The sequence below is a fragment of the Pleurodeles waltl genome, chromosome 11 (assembly GCF_031143425.1).
Source record: "Pleurodeles waltl isolate 20211129_DDA chromosome 11, aPleWal1.hap1.20221129, whole genome shotgun sequence".
Lineage (NCBI taxonomy): Eukaryota > Metazoa > Chordata > Amphibia > Caudata > Salamandridae > Pleurodeles > Pleurodeles waltl.
The window spans coordinates 734,349,790-734,366,976 of NC_090450.1; the positions used below are offsets into that span (position 1 = coordinate 734,349,790).

Genomic DNA, 17,187 nt, shown 5'->3' on the forward strand with positions numbered 1-17,187 from the left:
CACTCCCTTCTCTTATTCATCTTGTGTCTACTGTCTAGTCTGTTCTAACTCCCCTCTTACCTTAGTCTTGAGCCTCACCTCCTTCTCTCATCTACCTTTTTCCCTGGTTTCTTCTTTCAGCTGACGTATGGCGCAGTCAACCACTCCTTCATCTTATAGCGTGCTTTATTCTAATCAGCTCACCTCCCTCACTCATAGCTATCTCGCACCATGGACCTCTCGTATGGCTTGTGCCTCTTTCCTTGCTCCAGATTGATTCGTCACTTCCCTCTCTTAATCATCTTGTTTTACTTTCATTCATGTTGTGACTTTGTCCACTCTATAACCCACCTTGTAATTAAGAAATATTAACAGAGTAATAAAATATCTATAAATAAAGAAGCAAAATGTAGAATTGAAAATTTTAAAACGTTCTGTAAATGTGAAGGGATTTTAATTTGGAGGTGAGTGCATCAAACAGTACATATAGTATGAATAATAAGTGGCTTCAATAGAATTTAGAAAAGCTCCATCCTTCCCATTAACGAAGATTTTTTTTAATACATGTTTGTAAATTAACTAATATATTTATTAATTTGGATATCTGTTTGAGGAATGTTTGGTTCTGTATTTTTGTGTACTCTTTTGCAGGTGAAAATCATCAAAAATGCTTAGGCGGGTGTCCCACCTTCTAATAATCACTCAGAGGACGGTCCCTGGGTTCAGTAAAGATTAAGTGGGGGCCCACAGAAGTCGAAAGATCAAGAACCACTGCTTTAACTCACTCGTCCCAGTTGTATTCTCACCTTGTTTTAAACATATATAAAAAATGTAGCCTTAACCGAATATCTGGGAACTTATCTACTCGACCGGTCTGCAAAGATCTCGACCTATTACCCGCTTGCTGTATTTTTTTATGCAGTGTGAAAATAAAGTAGTTGGGCAGATGTTAAGTATGAATGTAGTTAATGTGATAGATTTCTCTAGTTTCAACATTTGTAGAAACCAGCACAGTTTATGTTCTCATAAAAAGAAAACCGCAATCCAGTTGACCTGGATTCTCATGACCCCTCTCATCTTGAGCTACCAGATGACCTAATGTTACCAGGACATTTTTTTTCCTGTCCCTTCCTTTGACAAATCACTGTTTTCAAGGGTTTTAATCGAATTGGTTCAGTTGAACTTAAAAGGCTACAAGTGGAAGCTCAGGAAAGTGTACTTGCTGTCTTGCCAGAACACTTAGTGATCTGTTTATCCCAAGTCTGAGAGACAGATAGTTCAGCGTAATTATGTGCAGTCAAGCTCTATCGTCAAAACAAAAAAAGAATGCCTAGTGTTCGATGGCCTCCAACTCATTTCCTTGGGAGTTTAATTGTGCAAGTTATGTTTTAATTGACAAACTAAAATCTCATATCATGTGCATTCCCTTGCATTGATAAGGCAAATTACATAAATCAGTGTAACACAAACGCACGATTCTACATTGCCACTTTTAGCAGTTGGACGTTTTAGAAAAAAGGGGAATGTGCATCTGCAGCAATACCCTACTTTACCATACTAATACAGTCCATATTCTACATAGACTCCTGAGGGTTTAAACTCACATCTTCTAAAAGACTTGACCGCAATGAAAACTAAGTTAGAACAACACGTTAAAAGATATAAATGCTCTTGTAGTGTATCATTAAGATACTCGAAAAGATGTAACAGTTGCTTCACCTATCGAAACTCAGCTACTATAGAGTAAAATAAAATGCATTTTAATAACACCGAAGGGCAATTTGAAGTAAATCTAGCAATTCTCTTGCTTTTATAGTCAGCCATGATATCGTATTTGTTCATCCTCGCTTGTAAACACGTTGACTGCAGGAAGCAACAGAAATTGCAAACTATTTATTTTGAATTGAAGATGTTTTAATGTAATGGTTTCTGTCGTCTCTTTAAGCCAGGTATTTGCCCAGTCTGTTTTTATCAGATGAGCCACCTTTTCCTATTATGTACATGTATAGGATCGAGGTTCGGTAAACACACATGTATACACAAACTGGTGAACAGAATAGGTTTCCTCATTCTTTGGGTACAAATTCCTTGGAGGTGAGGAATATTATTGACTTTCTTCCTTTATCGGAGAGATGGCCAGACATTGCCACTAGAACACTTTTTATCATGCAGTAGTTACAACTCTTTTGTCTAGTGTTGCATCAAGAGCAGCACGCCACATGCATGGGGAAAAGATTTGGTCTCCCCATTCACATGAAGTGCTTCATTCACAAGAGTAAGGATCAACAGCTGGATGCTGTGGCCTCAAAGAGGCAGGCGTGCGTTGCTTTTAGAGTCAGCTGGAGCACACAAGCATTTAGCATCCCTAAAGTGGTTCAAAGGGCACTTGACCTATAAGAGAAGAGGCCCGTAAAGAGAACATTGAGCCTCAAAATACCGCTTGTCAACCTACTTTCAATCCCTTATTATGTGCCTTATTCTGCTTTTTCATTTCTAGCGTTGTGCCTTTATCCACTCTCTCTTCCATAACCCTCCTGTGAAGTACAGAGGTTCAAGCCTTAAAAAAGAGCTCATAATACCTGTGCCAGGAGCATATTAACTTTCAAAGTCTCAGACTGGGATTAAAAACTGTTTCTAACTAGAGTCAGTCCAAACTCCCACTGTCCTAACCAGGAATCCCCCTCCCTCCCAGACTCAAGATTGTAACAAGCATTTGCAATGCAATGGGTCTCGCGTTTGCTCGAGTTAGAGCTATTAGCGTTGTCAATTCTTAACTGTACTTTTCTTGCCACATAAATTGAAAATGCAAAGTAAAGTGGTTGACATAAACAAGCTGATTCAAAGCTCCACGGCTGCTATGAGCACGAGCGCAAAGGAGAGACACAAAAGGAAAAAGAAGTTTGTTTGCAGTCAAACATAGCGGCAAACGTGCATTTATCCATGTAACAGGGTTGGTGCTGAGGCGGTAACAGAACTTTCCCATGGAGTTACGAACGTGAAGCATTTACCAATGATAACAAAGGATTTTTGAAAGGCAAGCCCATGAACGAATAATAGTGATGGGTGTGCGGTGGGCGTGGCGAAAAGCCCACAGAAGGATTATAATAGGTTAGAGCACTTGTGCGCTCGACCTTAAAACTGTCTAGCAAGCAACACATTTGAAATCCTGACCGCCAACAGCGAGTCAGCAAGGTGCTCCTCGAGTAGAAATCTATTGACATTTCTCCACTGTGAAACTGGATCCAAACAGGTCCATGGAAGAGGCCCCTCACCTAAAATCATTTTTGCATATTCCTTGAATGGCTATAACAAGAGACTACCAACATTCTTCTTCATGTTCACGGTAATTGTAATATTGTTTAGTAGTTTGTATTTCTTTTTAAGTAATATTTCTGGCTGTGCGGTCTTATCTATTGTGTGTATGGCAATTAACCTTCACACCACCTCCCATGAGCAGGACCATGGCTGCTAAACCAAGCGACAATGATGAGCCAATAAGGCTAAAAAAATTATTTTCAGACAACATATCTCAGCCAGCTGAAATCTATCTCACCAGTGGAGCACACTTAGAGATAGGGTTGGCGCCTCACATCTGGTAACAATGGCTAGAAACAGAAGTTGGTATGTAACTGTTACCACATCGGCTGAATGCACAGTAGCTCCTAAAAGTCAGCACAACTCCTCCCACCTCTGGGGGACCCCTCCCCCTGCTCCTTGGGTTCCGTATTCCAGGAGAGAGGAGACACTCTGTACACAGCATACAAATCCTCCACTTTTAGTTTTATTTTCTTTGTTATGAGTCAGACATGATCATGATAAGCGGAAAAAAAAAAAGAAAGGCAAAAAAGATTCAACAAACCAATGTTTACGGATAGTGAGGTTGGTAGTCACATTTTGCCTTTTGTTGATGCCAGTTATGATTGAAAGTGTGCTGGGACCCGGCTAACCAGGCCCCAGTGTTCTTTCCCTAAACTGTACCTTTGTTCCCACAATTGGCACAGCCCTGGCACACAGATAAGTTCCTGGTAAATGGGACCCCTAGTACCAAGGGCTCTGTGGCCAGGGAAGGTCTCTAAGGGCTACAGCATGTATTGTGCCACCCTAGGGACCCCTCACTCAGCACATGCACACTGCCTCACAGCTTGTGTGTGCTGGTTGGGAGAAAATGACTAAGCCGACATGGCACTTGTCAACACCAGGACAGTGCGCGCTCTATGGGCATCTAGAATGCAAAAACCCAACACTCGCAAGATAATGTAATTTATGCATTGTGATGATATGTTATTGTTTAACCTTTTGCATTGCAGAATTCCATCCAAAAGATTCATTTTTAAGGTGCTTATAAATACTGTACATTTGCAATGTATTGCTGCAGACATTCAGAGTGTGTTAGGGTGTGGTCCCTTTCCAGGGCCTTCTAGAGACTTTCCCTGCAACATGCCTAGGCGTGGTTCTAGGCTGGGCCAAGACTCTATAAAAGAGAGTCAGCCCAACTTCCAGTGCCCACTATTCAGAGGTCCCGGTGCAGAGCAGAAGCTTCTTCCTGAGCTCCTGTCCCGGCGGCCTATTTGGATTTTCCAGTCTTCTGCACTCATCTCTCATTGGTGATCACTGTTTCCAGGCGGTAAGACGGTGTTTGGACATTTCCCAACACCGTAATTGAGAATTTTCATATTCTTGATTTTAATTCTTAAGTGAATAACAGATTACTTGTGTGCTGCCATTTTTTGACATTTGTATGGTGGTTTGCAAATAGGGAGGACGCGCAATTTATTCCATAAAGATTTGACTTTGTTATTACATTGTTGTTCATTGCGCGCTGATATTTCTTGACATTTACATGATGTTTTACGAGTTGGCAAGACGTGCAACTCGTTTCATGAGCATTTAACTTTGTTGTTCATTGCGCGCGCGCTACCTTTTCTTGACATTTACATAGTGGCATTCGAATCGGCGAAACGCGAGATTCACTTCTCGTGTGTAATTCATACTGTTCATTGTGCGCTACCATTTTCTGGCATTTACATGGTGGCAATCGAATCGGCAACACGCGCGATTCTTTCCTTGAGTGTTTTTTCATGTTATTCATTGTGCGCTACCATTTCTTGGCATTTGCATGGTGGCATTTGAATCGCCAAGACGCGCAATTCTTTCCTCGTGTATAAATAATGTAAATTACTGTGCGCTACTATTCTAAGACATTTTCTTGGTAGCATTTCAAGTTGACACGTTGCGTGATTTATTCCTTGAATCTACGTTGTGTGATTTCATGGTGCACAATACTTTATGGTATTTAATACTCATATAAAAATCTGCAATGTGCGCAATTCACTTCCCAATGTTTTTTCTGAGATGAACACAACAATACCAGAGTTCTAGATGTAATGCTGTGTGGTCCTGATATATATTCTTAAAAGGAGATTCATATGGTTGTTTAGAAATTGCTCAGAGTGTTTCCTGATTCTCATGCTAAAGAAAGTACTCGAATCTGAAAGTCCTATTTAACTTTTCCTGTTTCCTCCTCAGGCATTCGCTCATCTAAAGCCTAGTCAGTTTTAGGACTATTCTAGGGTTGTTCATGTTTTTCAGAAAAGACGAAGCTTAGAGTTGTAGCATGGTACTGATTTCATGAGATGTAATTTTGATGTTGTGTTTTAACCTTTTGCTTCCTACAGGTCTCCTTCCCAGCTGTTCCCGTCCTAATCCCCTTTTCCCCACTTGGACTCTCTTAGACTCTGTGATAAATCTAATCAGAGTATTGGAGCTGTCTTGTGGTGGAAGAGTTGGGAACGTGCACAGACCCCGAGGATCTGGTGACTCTGACAGCACTCCCTTCAGAGTGCCATGCCCACAACCCACTGCCTGTGGCATAGCTAAATCACCCCTCTAGCAGGCCTTATAGCCTGAAGGCAGGGTGCACTATACCACAGGTGAGAGCATAGTTGCATGAGCACTATGCCCCTACAGTGTTTAGATGAAACCTTAGACATTGTAAGTGCAGGGTAGCCAGAAAGAGTATATGGTCTGGGAGTCTGTCAATTACAAACTCCACAGTTCCAGAATGGCTACACTGAAATCCAGGAAGTTTGGTATCAAACTTCTCAGCACAATAAATGCACACTGATGCCAGTGTGGGATTTATTGTAAAATACACCCAGGGGGCATCTTAGAGATGCCCCCTGACTACCAGTCCGACTTCTAGTGCTAGGCTGACCAGTTTCTGCCAGCCTACCACAACCAGACGAGTTTCTGGCCACATGGGGTGAGTGCCTTTGTCACTTTGTGGCCAGGAACAAAGCCTGTACTGGGTGGAGGTGCTTCTCACCTCCCCCTGCAGGAACTGTAACACCTGGTGGTGAGCCTCAAAGGCTCATGCCTTTTGTTACAGCACCCCAGGCCATCCCAGCTAGTGGAGATGCCCGCCCCTCCAGCCACAGCCCCCACTTTTGACGGCAAGGCTGGAGGAGATAATGAGAAAAACAAGGAGGAGTCACCTATCAGTCAGGACAGACCCTAAGGTGCCCTGAGCTGAGGTGACCCCTGCCTTTAGAAATCCTCCATCTTCAGTTTGGAGGATTCCCCAATAGGAATAGGGATGTGCCCCCCACTCCCCTCAGGGAGGAGGCACAAAGAGAGTGTAGCCACCCTCAAGGACAGAAGCCATTGGCTACTGCCCCCCTGACCTAAACACATCTCTAAATTTAGTATTTAGGGGCGACCCTGAACCCAGGAAATCAGATTTTTTCGACCTGAAGAAAGAAGAAGGACTGCTGACCTGAAAGCCCCGCAGAGGGGACGGAGACACCAACTGACTTGGCCCCCAGCCCTACTGGCCTGTCTCCAGACTCAAAGAACCGGCACAGCGACGCATCCGACGGGGGCCAACGACCTCTGAGGACACTGAGGACTGCCCTGCACCTAAAGGACCAAGAAACTCCTGAGAACAGTGGCACTGTTCAGAAACTGCAACAACTTTGCGACTTTAAAGCAACTTTTACAGCGACTCTCCCTTCCCGCCGGAAGCGTGAGACTTCACACTCTGCACCCGACGCCCCCGGCTCGAGTTTGGAAAACCATCACCGTAGAGAGGACTCCCAGGCAACTCCAACGACATGGACACCCTGAGTCGACCTCCCAGCACCCCCACAGCGACACCTGCAGAGAGGATTCAGAGGCTTTACCTGACCGCGACTGCCTGGTAACAAAGGAACCCGGCGCCTGGACCAAGCACTCCACCCGCAGCCCTCAGGACCCAGAGGAACCACCTGCCAGTGCAGGAGTGACCCGCAGGCAGCCCTCATCCTAGTCCAGTCAGTGGCTGGCCCGAGAAGCCGCCCTGTGCCCTGCCTGCAACGTCTAAGTGACCCCCAGGTCCCTCCATTGCTTTAAATAGCAAACCCAACGCCTACTTTGCCTACTGCACCCGGCCACCCCTGTGCTGCTGAGAGTGAGTTCTGTGAACTTGTATGCCCCCCCTCCCCCCCCCCCCCCAGTGCTCTACAAAACCCCCCTGGTCTGCTCCCCGAGGGTGCAGGTACTTACGTGTAAGCAGACTAGGACCGGAGCACACCTGTTCTTTGTAGGTACTCATGTGTTTTGGGCCCCTCCTTTGATCTCTGCACCTGACCGTCCCGGTGTTGCTGGTGCTGTGGCTTTGGGGTTGCCTTGAACCCCCAACGGTGGGCTGCCTATGCCCAGCAGACTGACTGTGTAAAACTAAACTTACTTCCCCCAGGAATTGTTGATTTTTGCACTGTGTCCACTTTTAAAATAGCTTAGTGCCATTTTAACCAAAACTGTGTGCACTACTGTTTAAAATCAAAGTTCTGTACTTACCTGTGGGAAGTACCTTGCATTTAATGTACTTAACTCAAATCTTGAATCTTGTGGTTCTAAAATAAATTAAGAAAATATATTTTTCTATATAAAAACTATTGGCCTGGAATTGTCTTTGAGTGTATGTTCCTCATTTATTGCCTGTGTGTGTACCACAAATGCTTAACACTACCCTCTGATAAGCCTACTGCTCGACCACACTACTACAAAATAGAGCATTAGTATTATCTAATTTTGCCACTATCAACCTCTAAGGGGAACCCTTGGACTCTATGCACATTATCTCTCACTTTGAGTTCCTGCAGGGGGAGGTGAGAAACACCTCCTCCCAGTACAGGCTTTGTTCCTGGCCACAGAGTGACAAAGGCACTCTCCCCATGTGGCCAGCAACATGTCTGGTGTGTGGCAGGCTGGCAGAAACTGGTCAGCCTACACTAGAAGTCGGTATGTATTCAGGGGGCATCTCTAAGATGCCCTCTGGGTGTATTTTACAATAAATTGCACAATGGCATCAGTGTGCATTTATTGTGCTGGGATGTTTGATACCAAACGTCCCAATTTTCAGTGTAGCCATTATGGAACTGTGGAGTTCATGTTTGACAAACTTCCAGACCATATACTCTTTATGGCTACCCTGCACTTACAATGTCTAAGGTTTTGCTTAGACGCTGTAGGGACATAGTGCTCATGCACATATGCCCTCACCTGTGGTATAGTGCACCCTGCCTTAGAGCTGCAAGGCCTGCTAGTGGAGTGACTTACCTATGCCACAGGCAGTGTGGGGTTGGCATGGCACTCTGAGGGAAGTGCCATGTCGACTTAGTCATTTTCTCCCCACCAGCACATACAAGCTGTGAATCAGTGTGCATGTGCTGAGTGAGGGGTTCCTAGGGTGGCATAAGACATGCTGCAGCCCTTAGAGACCTTCCCTGGCAACAGGGCCCTTGGTACCAGGGGTACCAGTTACAAGGGACTTACCTGAGTGCCAGGGTTGTGCCAATTGTGGAGACAAAGGTACAGTTTAGGGAAAGAACACTGGTGCTGGGGCCGGGTTAGCAGGGTCCCAGCACACTTTCAAATCATAACTTAGCATCAGCAAAGGCAAAAAGTTAGGGGGTAACCATGCCAAGGAGGCATTTCCTTACAGCATCTCTGCCAAATTAGATCTGAAAAGGCGTAGAGCATTTGCCTGCATGGACTAATTGAGTTTTAAGGATTCCTGTATGGTGACTGCACCCACTTGCAGAAGCGATCATTGATGACAGAGGCTACCATTGTTACCCAGAGGCAGTCCAATACAACATGATCAAATGCCTTCTCTGTGTCTAGAATAGGGGTCTTCAAACTGGGGGTGTGCTCCCTGAGGGAGGCCTCAAGTGATCCCAAGGGGGTGGGGGCACCAGGCTCTGGCCATAACAAGCATTATGCAGATAACAGTGCTTTGTTTTAAGCAAAAAATATGTTGTTGCATTTAACATAACATAACCGCAATGTTTAAATAAGCCTAGACATATTTTAAAATTGCCAACGTAATAGAATTGTGAAAAATTCTCATGGAGGCCCGATTTTTTTTTCTTCCACTGGGAGGAACTCAGCATTAAAAAGTTTGAAAGTCACTGGTCTAGAAGTATCATACCCATCCTTAAGCCAGACTTTTTCACTACATCAAACACAGCAACCGCAGTATTGACATGCTGGGTAGTATCCCAGCCAGGAAGTAAGCTATGCTATTGTTGCCAAACAAGTTTAGACAGAAGAGGAGCAGATTGAACTGCCAGGATCTATTCCAAGAGCGGGACACTTCTCCACCAGCATCAATATGTTGAATGACACTAAATAAAGGAGGGACAATAATATCCTTAAGTACTTTATAGAATTCTAACGGAATGGTATCTTTTCCAGCCACTTTGCTAGAAGGGAGAGCAAGAAGAGCTGCCTCAATTTCACTAAATGATATATTTCTGAATAATAGAAGCCTGAGATTCCACCAAAACGGGCAGACTGCAACCCCAGAGATATTGCATAAACCCCGGTGCATTAGAGTTCCTGATAAAAAGCAGAGAATTGTTCCACTATAACCTGGAGATTGGTATATATAGAACTGTTGCTACCTTTAATCAACTGAATAACACCCCTAGACTTCTGTACAAGATTTGATGTGCAAGTACACGCCCCACCTGCTCTCCATACTCGTATTGGAGAGCCTGATTCTTAGAAAAGATAGCTGCAACCTTCTTTTTCAGCGCCCGCCTCAAAAGTGACAGTTTTTCAATTGAGTGGAAATATATGGTCTGTTGGTTCAGTATCTCAGTTGCTATTGCATGTGCATGCATAGTCTCAAGCAGCACAATGGACTGCTGAAGGGACCTAGAACTATCTTGACTGTCTTTGTTTTACTGGGTACAAACTGTAGTGTGGTACCCTTTATAAAAGCCTTCATTGCATCACACACTATTGGGGGATATGCCATACCTTCATTGAATTGCAAAAATTCTGACTGTGAGCTTATCATAAGTTCACGGTAGGCAGGATTTTTTAATAGATGGAGGAGTGGTGGGGAAAACAGAACTGATTTTGCTCCGCACTGGCCATATATATAAATTAAAATTTACCAATATGAGACTATGACCTGAAGTAATTTTAGTGCAGATGTCTGTGGCCCGCCTCCTGTATTAGACTGCCGCTGGCAAAAAACATGTCAATCTTAAAGTAGTGTTTATGTGGTGAGGAGAAAAGGTATAGCTTGGTTTAGTTGGATAGAATACCCTCCATACATCACACAATCCATGCAAATAGATTAATTCAAGAATAGAAGTCCTTGTTTTTAGCATGCAAGGAGAAGCATGATGATCAGTGGAGCTGATACTGTAGGTAAAATCGCCCATAACCAGTAGTTCCTCAGAACAGTCCAGTAGTTCAAGATAGAGAAAGTCAAAAGCCTGTGGCTCATCAGCATTTGGCTCAAACTGAACATAGCACGCACCTCTTGCCATGTACTATCAATTGGGCGATCACCCACCTGCCCCTGGGATCCACAGCAGTTTTTAAAATCTTATGTTCTAGGTTATTCTCGACAAAAATGGCTACCCCACGAATTAAAACAGATTGGGATGTACATTTAATAGTGTTATACCCAAGATGCTTTAACAATAATCGATCCTTATAGGCAAGGTGAGTCTCAGTTAGGGATAAAAAAAGTGTGTCTTATACATTTAATCTCTTCCCAGACTAATTGACATTTGCTAAACTAATTTAAGCCAAAAACAATCCAGGACATACATTTAAACCTACCATCTGGAAAATCCCATCCCATCAGCTCAGGTACACCATCCAAAGCTCAAGATCTGACTTTATGAAATAAACATCAAATCAAAAAGTAAGCAATGATCACTCCGACTCACTTTACCCTTACCATAACAACGCCAACTGTGACAAAAAATTTAATTACAGACCTATGAAAAAAAAATTCAACTCTCCAGAACCCCACCCTGTATTGGATAAAAGGAACCATCCCTCTCCCCTTGGCTGTCGATGACCTTGACAGCCCTGAGGTCTCACATGTGGCGTGCATGTGGCTGCTTCCCTGCCCCCACCCACACACACAGCCCCCCCCCCCTTTCACTGTCAACCACCACACCACTAATGGCTGATAAGAGAAAAGAATTAAGAGAAAAGAGGGAGAAGAAAAAAATTAGCACAACACACCAGAAAAGGTAGATAAAAAAAAATCAGATGATCCTGGCCTCAAAAGAGACTACAGGAACATGATCTGATCCTTCCACCAGGAAATGAAAGCTGCACAGGCCTCTCACTATAGTTCTAGGATTGAACAGTCCTCCCAATCTCCTAGAGAGATTTTCTCTATTTTTAGGGAAATGACTGAATCTCACTCCTTCAACAACATAGGAGAGGGTTCTAAAGCACACAGCAATGAATTAGCCCGTTTCTTCCAAGAGAAAATCTCTGATATTCGGGCAACTCTTCCCAGTTACCCCCCTAATGAAGATGAGCCTGTCTTCTACCCTGATTTTCAGGTTTTCCGAGTCTCTCTTTCAGTTTTTCGGCCTCTGAGTAAAGAGCTTGTAGATAAATTTCTTGGCTCTATAAAATCTGGCTCTCTTTTAGACCCGTCTCCTCCGTCTGTTTTAGCTTTAAGATCAGAAGTCATAACTACTGTACTAACTGATATTCTTAACAATTCTTTGTTTTCTGGACATGTTCCACAACATTGGAAACACTCTATTGTTAAACCCTTATAAAAGTAAAAAATAAAACAATCTTGACATAACAGTGCTTTCTAATTACAGACCAATTGCCCTTCTCCCCATTGTGTAGAAAATAGTTGAGAAACATATCAATATTCAGGTGTCAGGCTTCCTCGAGGAACACAATCTTCTTCATGACACTCAAATGGGTTTCAGACCACTTATATAGTACTGAATCAGCCATGCTGGCTGTCACTGAAGATACCGGACGACGTGTGGACATTGGCGAATACGCAGCAATCATTTTATTAGATCTGAGTGCTGCCTTTGACACCGTGGATCATATGGTTCTTCTTCGTAGAGCATCTCAAATAGGACTTGAGGGCACCTGCCTTAAATGGCTTACTTCCTATCTGAATCTGAGAACTTTCCAAGTCCTTGATCAGGCATATTACTCTGATACTTTTCCACTAACCTGCGGGGGCTCACAGGGCTCGTCTTTAAGCCCTACACTCTTTAATATTTATATGGCCCCTTTAGCAAAGATTGTGGAACCCTATGGGCTGTCCCTTGTGTCCTATGCTGATGACACCCAATTGGTTTTCTCTTTCTCCACTGTCCTTTCTTCATGTCTGTCTGATGTTGCCAGATGGAAGGCCAATAGCAAACTTAAACAACGAGAAAACAAAGGTTATGCTGATAGGGAACTGTTCTCGTCTGAAGTCCCCTGCCCTAACGTTACCTGAACTAAGTGATCTTCCCTTGCCCAAAGGTACTATAAAAAGCTTAGGTGTTTGGCTGGACTCCTGCCTTACAATGGAATGCATTTAAAGAAACTGGCTGCCACATGCTTTCAGTTACTGAAGACTTGTAGGAACATTTTTACTTTTCCTCCCTTTGTAGCTAAAAGGATTATTGTTCAGGCTATGATATCGTCTTGTCACGAATATGGGAATATTCTATTTCTGAGTTCTCCATACTACGTCCAAAAGAGACTACAGGTGGCGCAAAATGCAGCCACCCACCTTCTGATGGGCACCCCAAGATATCATTCTGCCAGCGCTGCTCTGGTCTCCCTGCACTGGCTCCCCGTTGAACAGTGCGTCTACTTTAAAGCTGCTTGTTATGTTCATCGGGCACTTCATAACAAGGGGCCGGCCTTTCTTAGGCGATTCATAACCCCTTACGTCCCCCAAAGATCACTTGGATCTTCATCTGCCTCTTTGATCAGCATATATTGCCCCAAGAAAATAAGATGCGGAGGCAGGTCCTTTGCTTGCAAAGCAGACATCCTTTGGAACTCTCTTCCAGTGGAACAGAGAACTCCGAACTTCAGTTCCATAAAAAAATTTAAGACCTTTCTTTTCCCAGCATAATTTGTCAGCTTTGCTCGTTGATAGTCCTGCATTAGCGCTGGGAGGCCTTCGGGTAGCCATGCGCTCTATAAATTTCTAATAATTAAATTAAAAATCTGAACATAGGAAAACATAATCGATAAATTAATTCTATGATACAGTTCCTTTAAGTGTATTAAGTGCAGACACAGCATCTTCGTCTGTGTGTCACATCTGTTTGAGACCATCTTTAATAATTTTTAACCTGGAAGGTTCCTGTAAGAGTACTTGTTTCCTAACTGCCTTCAGGGGTCAGTTAGTTGACAGAGCTTCCAAAGTCTGTCCATAGTAGCGTTGCACAGATCAGAGCAGACTGAGATCAACATTGAGTCAACAGCAACAGGTGTAGTAGGGTGGGCCTTCAATGAAATTGCCTGCTCAGCAAGAAATTGCCAATTTAGATTAAAATTGGGCGTGGATGCGGAGATATAGTGCTACTGAAAGCAGCATTGCTGTTCCAAAGTATTGTAAGAATGTGCATGCTAGATTTGTGAATTCATATCCCCCTCACCAAGATCAGGGAATGCCTCCCTGAATAGCTGCACTATAAACTCCTAGGGATCATCACCCACTCTTTTCCTTTCAGAATTCCAAACATGCAAAGATTATTTATCCTTTGGCGATTATTCAAATCCTCGATTTTCAACTGGACAAACTCCAGCTACCGATCATGATTTCCACTTCTTCCGCAACTGCCGCATGCTGCAGGAGCTCAGCCACGTTCGTAGTAAGGGCAGTTACATTGCTTGTTACCTCTGCTAGAGATCGCTGAATTAAAGCTGTATCTGCAGAACTTGAACATAGTGCTGCTGCACTTCAGCTCTCTGAGCCTGCACCAGATTGAGCATCACTAACCGGGAGGGCTCATGTTTTCCACTTGTATGGTGAGTCTCCAAATTACCTGGGCTTGCAGCTGGTTAAGAACAGATTTTAGGGGGGGGGGACGACGCTGCCAGCGGAGTCAAAACTACTCTCTGATGCAAGTCGCTCCTTACCGCAGGCCTGAAGTAGGCTAGCGGCCGGGCTGGATTTGAATAATTTCAAAATTGGGGGCCCCACTGACGAGGCACAATCCTCAGCTGAGATTGAAGGAGGGCCTGCTCCATCCTGTACTACATGTCCAGGATCAGGATCCCCCCCCACCCAGGGTATAGAAGCAGCATGGGCCGCCAGCCCGCCGCATGTCACACTGGGACGCTATGGGCAATGGCGGTGGAGATCAGCCCAGAATTGCAGGTGGGGACGTGGAGGAAAGCAACCCGCCGAGTCTGCCACAAAAACACCCACCAATACAGCAGCCACATGCACGCCACTTGTGAGACCTCAGGGCAGCAGCTGCGGATATAAACCAGGTAATCTGAGGTTTTGCGGTGCAGGTAAATCAGGCAGCACCAAGCAATCCGTCCGTGGTCAGCAGCAGGCAAATGGGAAGTGAGAGCTCACAGCCACGGGATCATTGGGAAAAGGCCTACGCAAATATTATGTAGAGCTACAAAAACGTCAGGTTTCCACGATATTTCGTTCGCTTCCCGTTGGTTTCCTTTTTTAAATCGTTGTTTGCAGCTGCTTCAGGCCAATGTATTTATTAGCTCCCAAAAATACAACTCCCATGATGCAATTTTAGTGAGTGCATGCAAGTCAAAGCCGACAAATTTGCATTCCTGTCAAGGCGTACTTTAATTACGATGTGGAAAGGTTCAGCAAACGACTTTATGTAATTGCACTAAATACATACTTAAAGTAATTATTACCTGTCCGTATCTAGCATATCGAGCTAAAATATTACTTTAGATTGCATTCGTCTAGTACTTTAGAACGAACACTACCCGGCGATGTCCGTTTGACAAACCTCAGTGCGAAAGAGCTCACGCTCCTTTGAAGTTGTACTCTTAAATGTACGTTGTCCGCTCGAACAGCTATATAGAGGTACCGGAAGTTGTGGGTCTCAACAGCGGAAGTGTTACCTGGTATAATACAGGAGAATAAACACGGATATCTTCCCTTCCAGCTACGATAGAAAGCGGCCTTTGCTCTGCCTCTTCCTGTTACAATCAAAACGCCGCCGAGCTTCCACAAATCTTGTTACTCGCTGACTCCAGGTACTACAAATGTCGCAGAACTTTAGTCCGAAATACCGCCTTTACGCTCAGTCATAGCGTAGACCTACAATTCCTAGTAGATACAAAGAGATGAATTATAACATTAGCAAGTCCGACTCCAAGAAACGTAGGGTTCCTCGCACACATGCAAAGAGTGTTAAACGCCTGATCGAGCACGTGAGTAGAGGAAAGTTTGGCCCCGTGGGCGGAAGCTGCACTGCAGAAATCTATTATTTATCTAGACTGCTAACTTTCCTAGACGTTGCCCCAGCAACAGCCGCCATGCTGCCTGATAAAACACATTTATAATTCTTTATATTCAAATGCATCAGGTTGTAATTAGTAAGTGAAAATAGTATAACGCGACTATTTACATTAAAACAAGCTTGTTTGGCATGCATGCACATCCTTTTTTGTTTTTGCCGACAATTGATATGATATTAAATGTGCTTTAATACAATAACAAGAGGAAATGGGTCCTGAGCTTCTAACTTCGGAACCGTGGAAGCTGGTCCGAATCCAGGTGTCTACTCAACAGCCTGCGACTGAGCAAATCTCAGAATCTCCCCGTGACGAAAAAAAAACAAGCCTTGGCAAAGTCAGTAGGTCCCGCCCTTGAAACCTATTGGCATGACAAGTATATTTAACCATGCTGTACAGCAGCACGGCTAATATACATATATATCTAGTAAAGAACATGCCTATGTCCTTCGCCAACAGCGCGGCAGACTGCGACGGGGTCGCGACCCCTTCGTATAAAAAAACAAAACATTAATCCGGCCAGGCGAATCGTCACTTCATGCCACGGTCGTCAATGATGAGTCTCTGTCACACAAATATCGCTGAAGTGAAGATATTTAATGGGCGCAGAAAACCCAACATGCTTCGCAAACGAAGTTACTTTCTTTACAGAAGCTTCGTTTCCGAAACACGTTCTGCAACTCACCAGACAAGTACGCTGTGCCTGACTCTCACTTGCACACACTCCCCGCATCCTTAAAAGCAAAACAGGAGGTCGCTTATTCTCAGATATCACACCCAGGACATGGAACAACCTCCCTCAACACATCAAAGTCTCCTCCTCACTGGAGTTCAGCAAGAAGCTGCAGATAAAAGCACATTTGGACCACACACCTTCCCCAAGTGCCTGGATACCTAATTGGATGATTATTACACTAAACAAATCAAAATAACATAACCTAACATGCGCCTACAAAATGAAGTGAGTTATTATTTTAGTTTAATCATCAATCTGAGATGGATTGGTAAATAAAAAGCAATGGCAAAAGCAATAATATTTTTTTCAGTTTTGCGCAAAAGCACTCCATTCAAAACAAATACAAAAACGGGTGAAAGGCTTTGTGGTAGGAAGAGGATAGAACAAAGCAACACCGAGGGTAGGTGGGGATGGAACGGCATGGACCAAAGGGTACAAAGCGGAGCACTGGGTGGGAGGAGACAAGGACACAAAATCGGGGGGAGCCTGAGTAGTTGGAGAGGACAGACCGAGAGAGGACACCATGGATTGTTGGCTGGGGTAGAGAAACACACAGGCGATAGAACAACTTGTAGCACTGGGGATGTGTAGAGAAGCACACCATGAAGTCAGCTGGGAAACATATACCCTCTCCTAGAGTGCTTTAGTTATAAGCAAAAAGAGTTCCTGGAAAGTGC

The 17,187-nt window shown here is 44.0% G+C and overlaps 1 protein-coding gene across 6 annotated transcripts in view; it reads right to left on the minus strand.

Annotated features, from left to right (window-relative positions):
- The window catches only part of LOC138266072 (oxaloacetate tautomerase fahd2, mitochondrial), a 184,648-nt gene extending 168,934 nt beyond the window's left edge, over positions 1-15,714 (minus strand). Inside the window, exon 1 of one of the 6 annotated variants that reach the window (XM_069214426.1) lies at positions 15,379-15,714. Coding sequence is in view for 1 of the 6 variants with exons in the window: in XM_069214424.1 (XP_069070525.1) it covers positions 15,166-15,182 (17 nt within the window). In the remaining 5 variants the exon portion in view is untranslated. Of the gene's footprint in view, positions 1-15,165 lie in introns of all 6 variants that reach the window. The other 5 variants (XM_069214425.1, XM_069214423.1, XM_069214424.1 and 2 more) reach the window with 5 other exon arrangements.
- Positions 15,715-17,187: the final 1,473 nt, after the last annotated feature.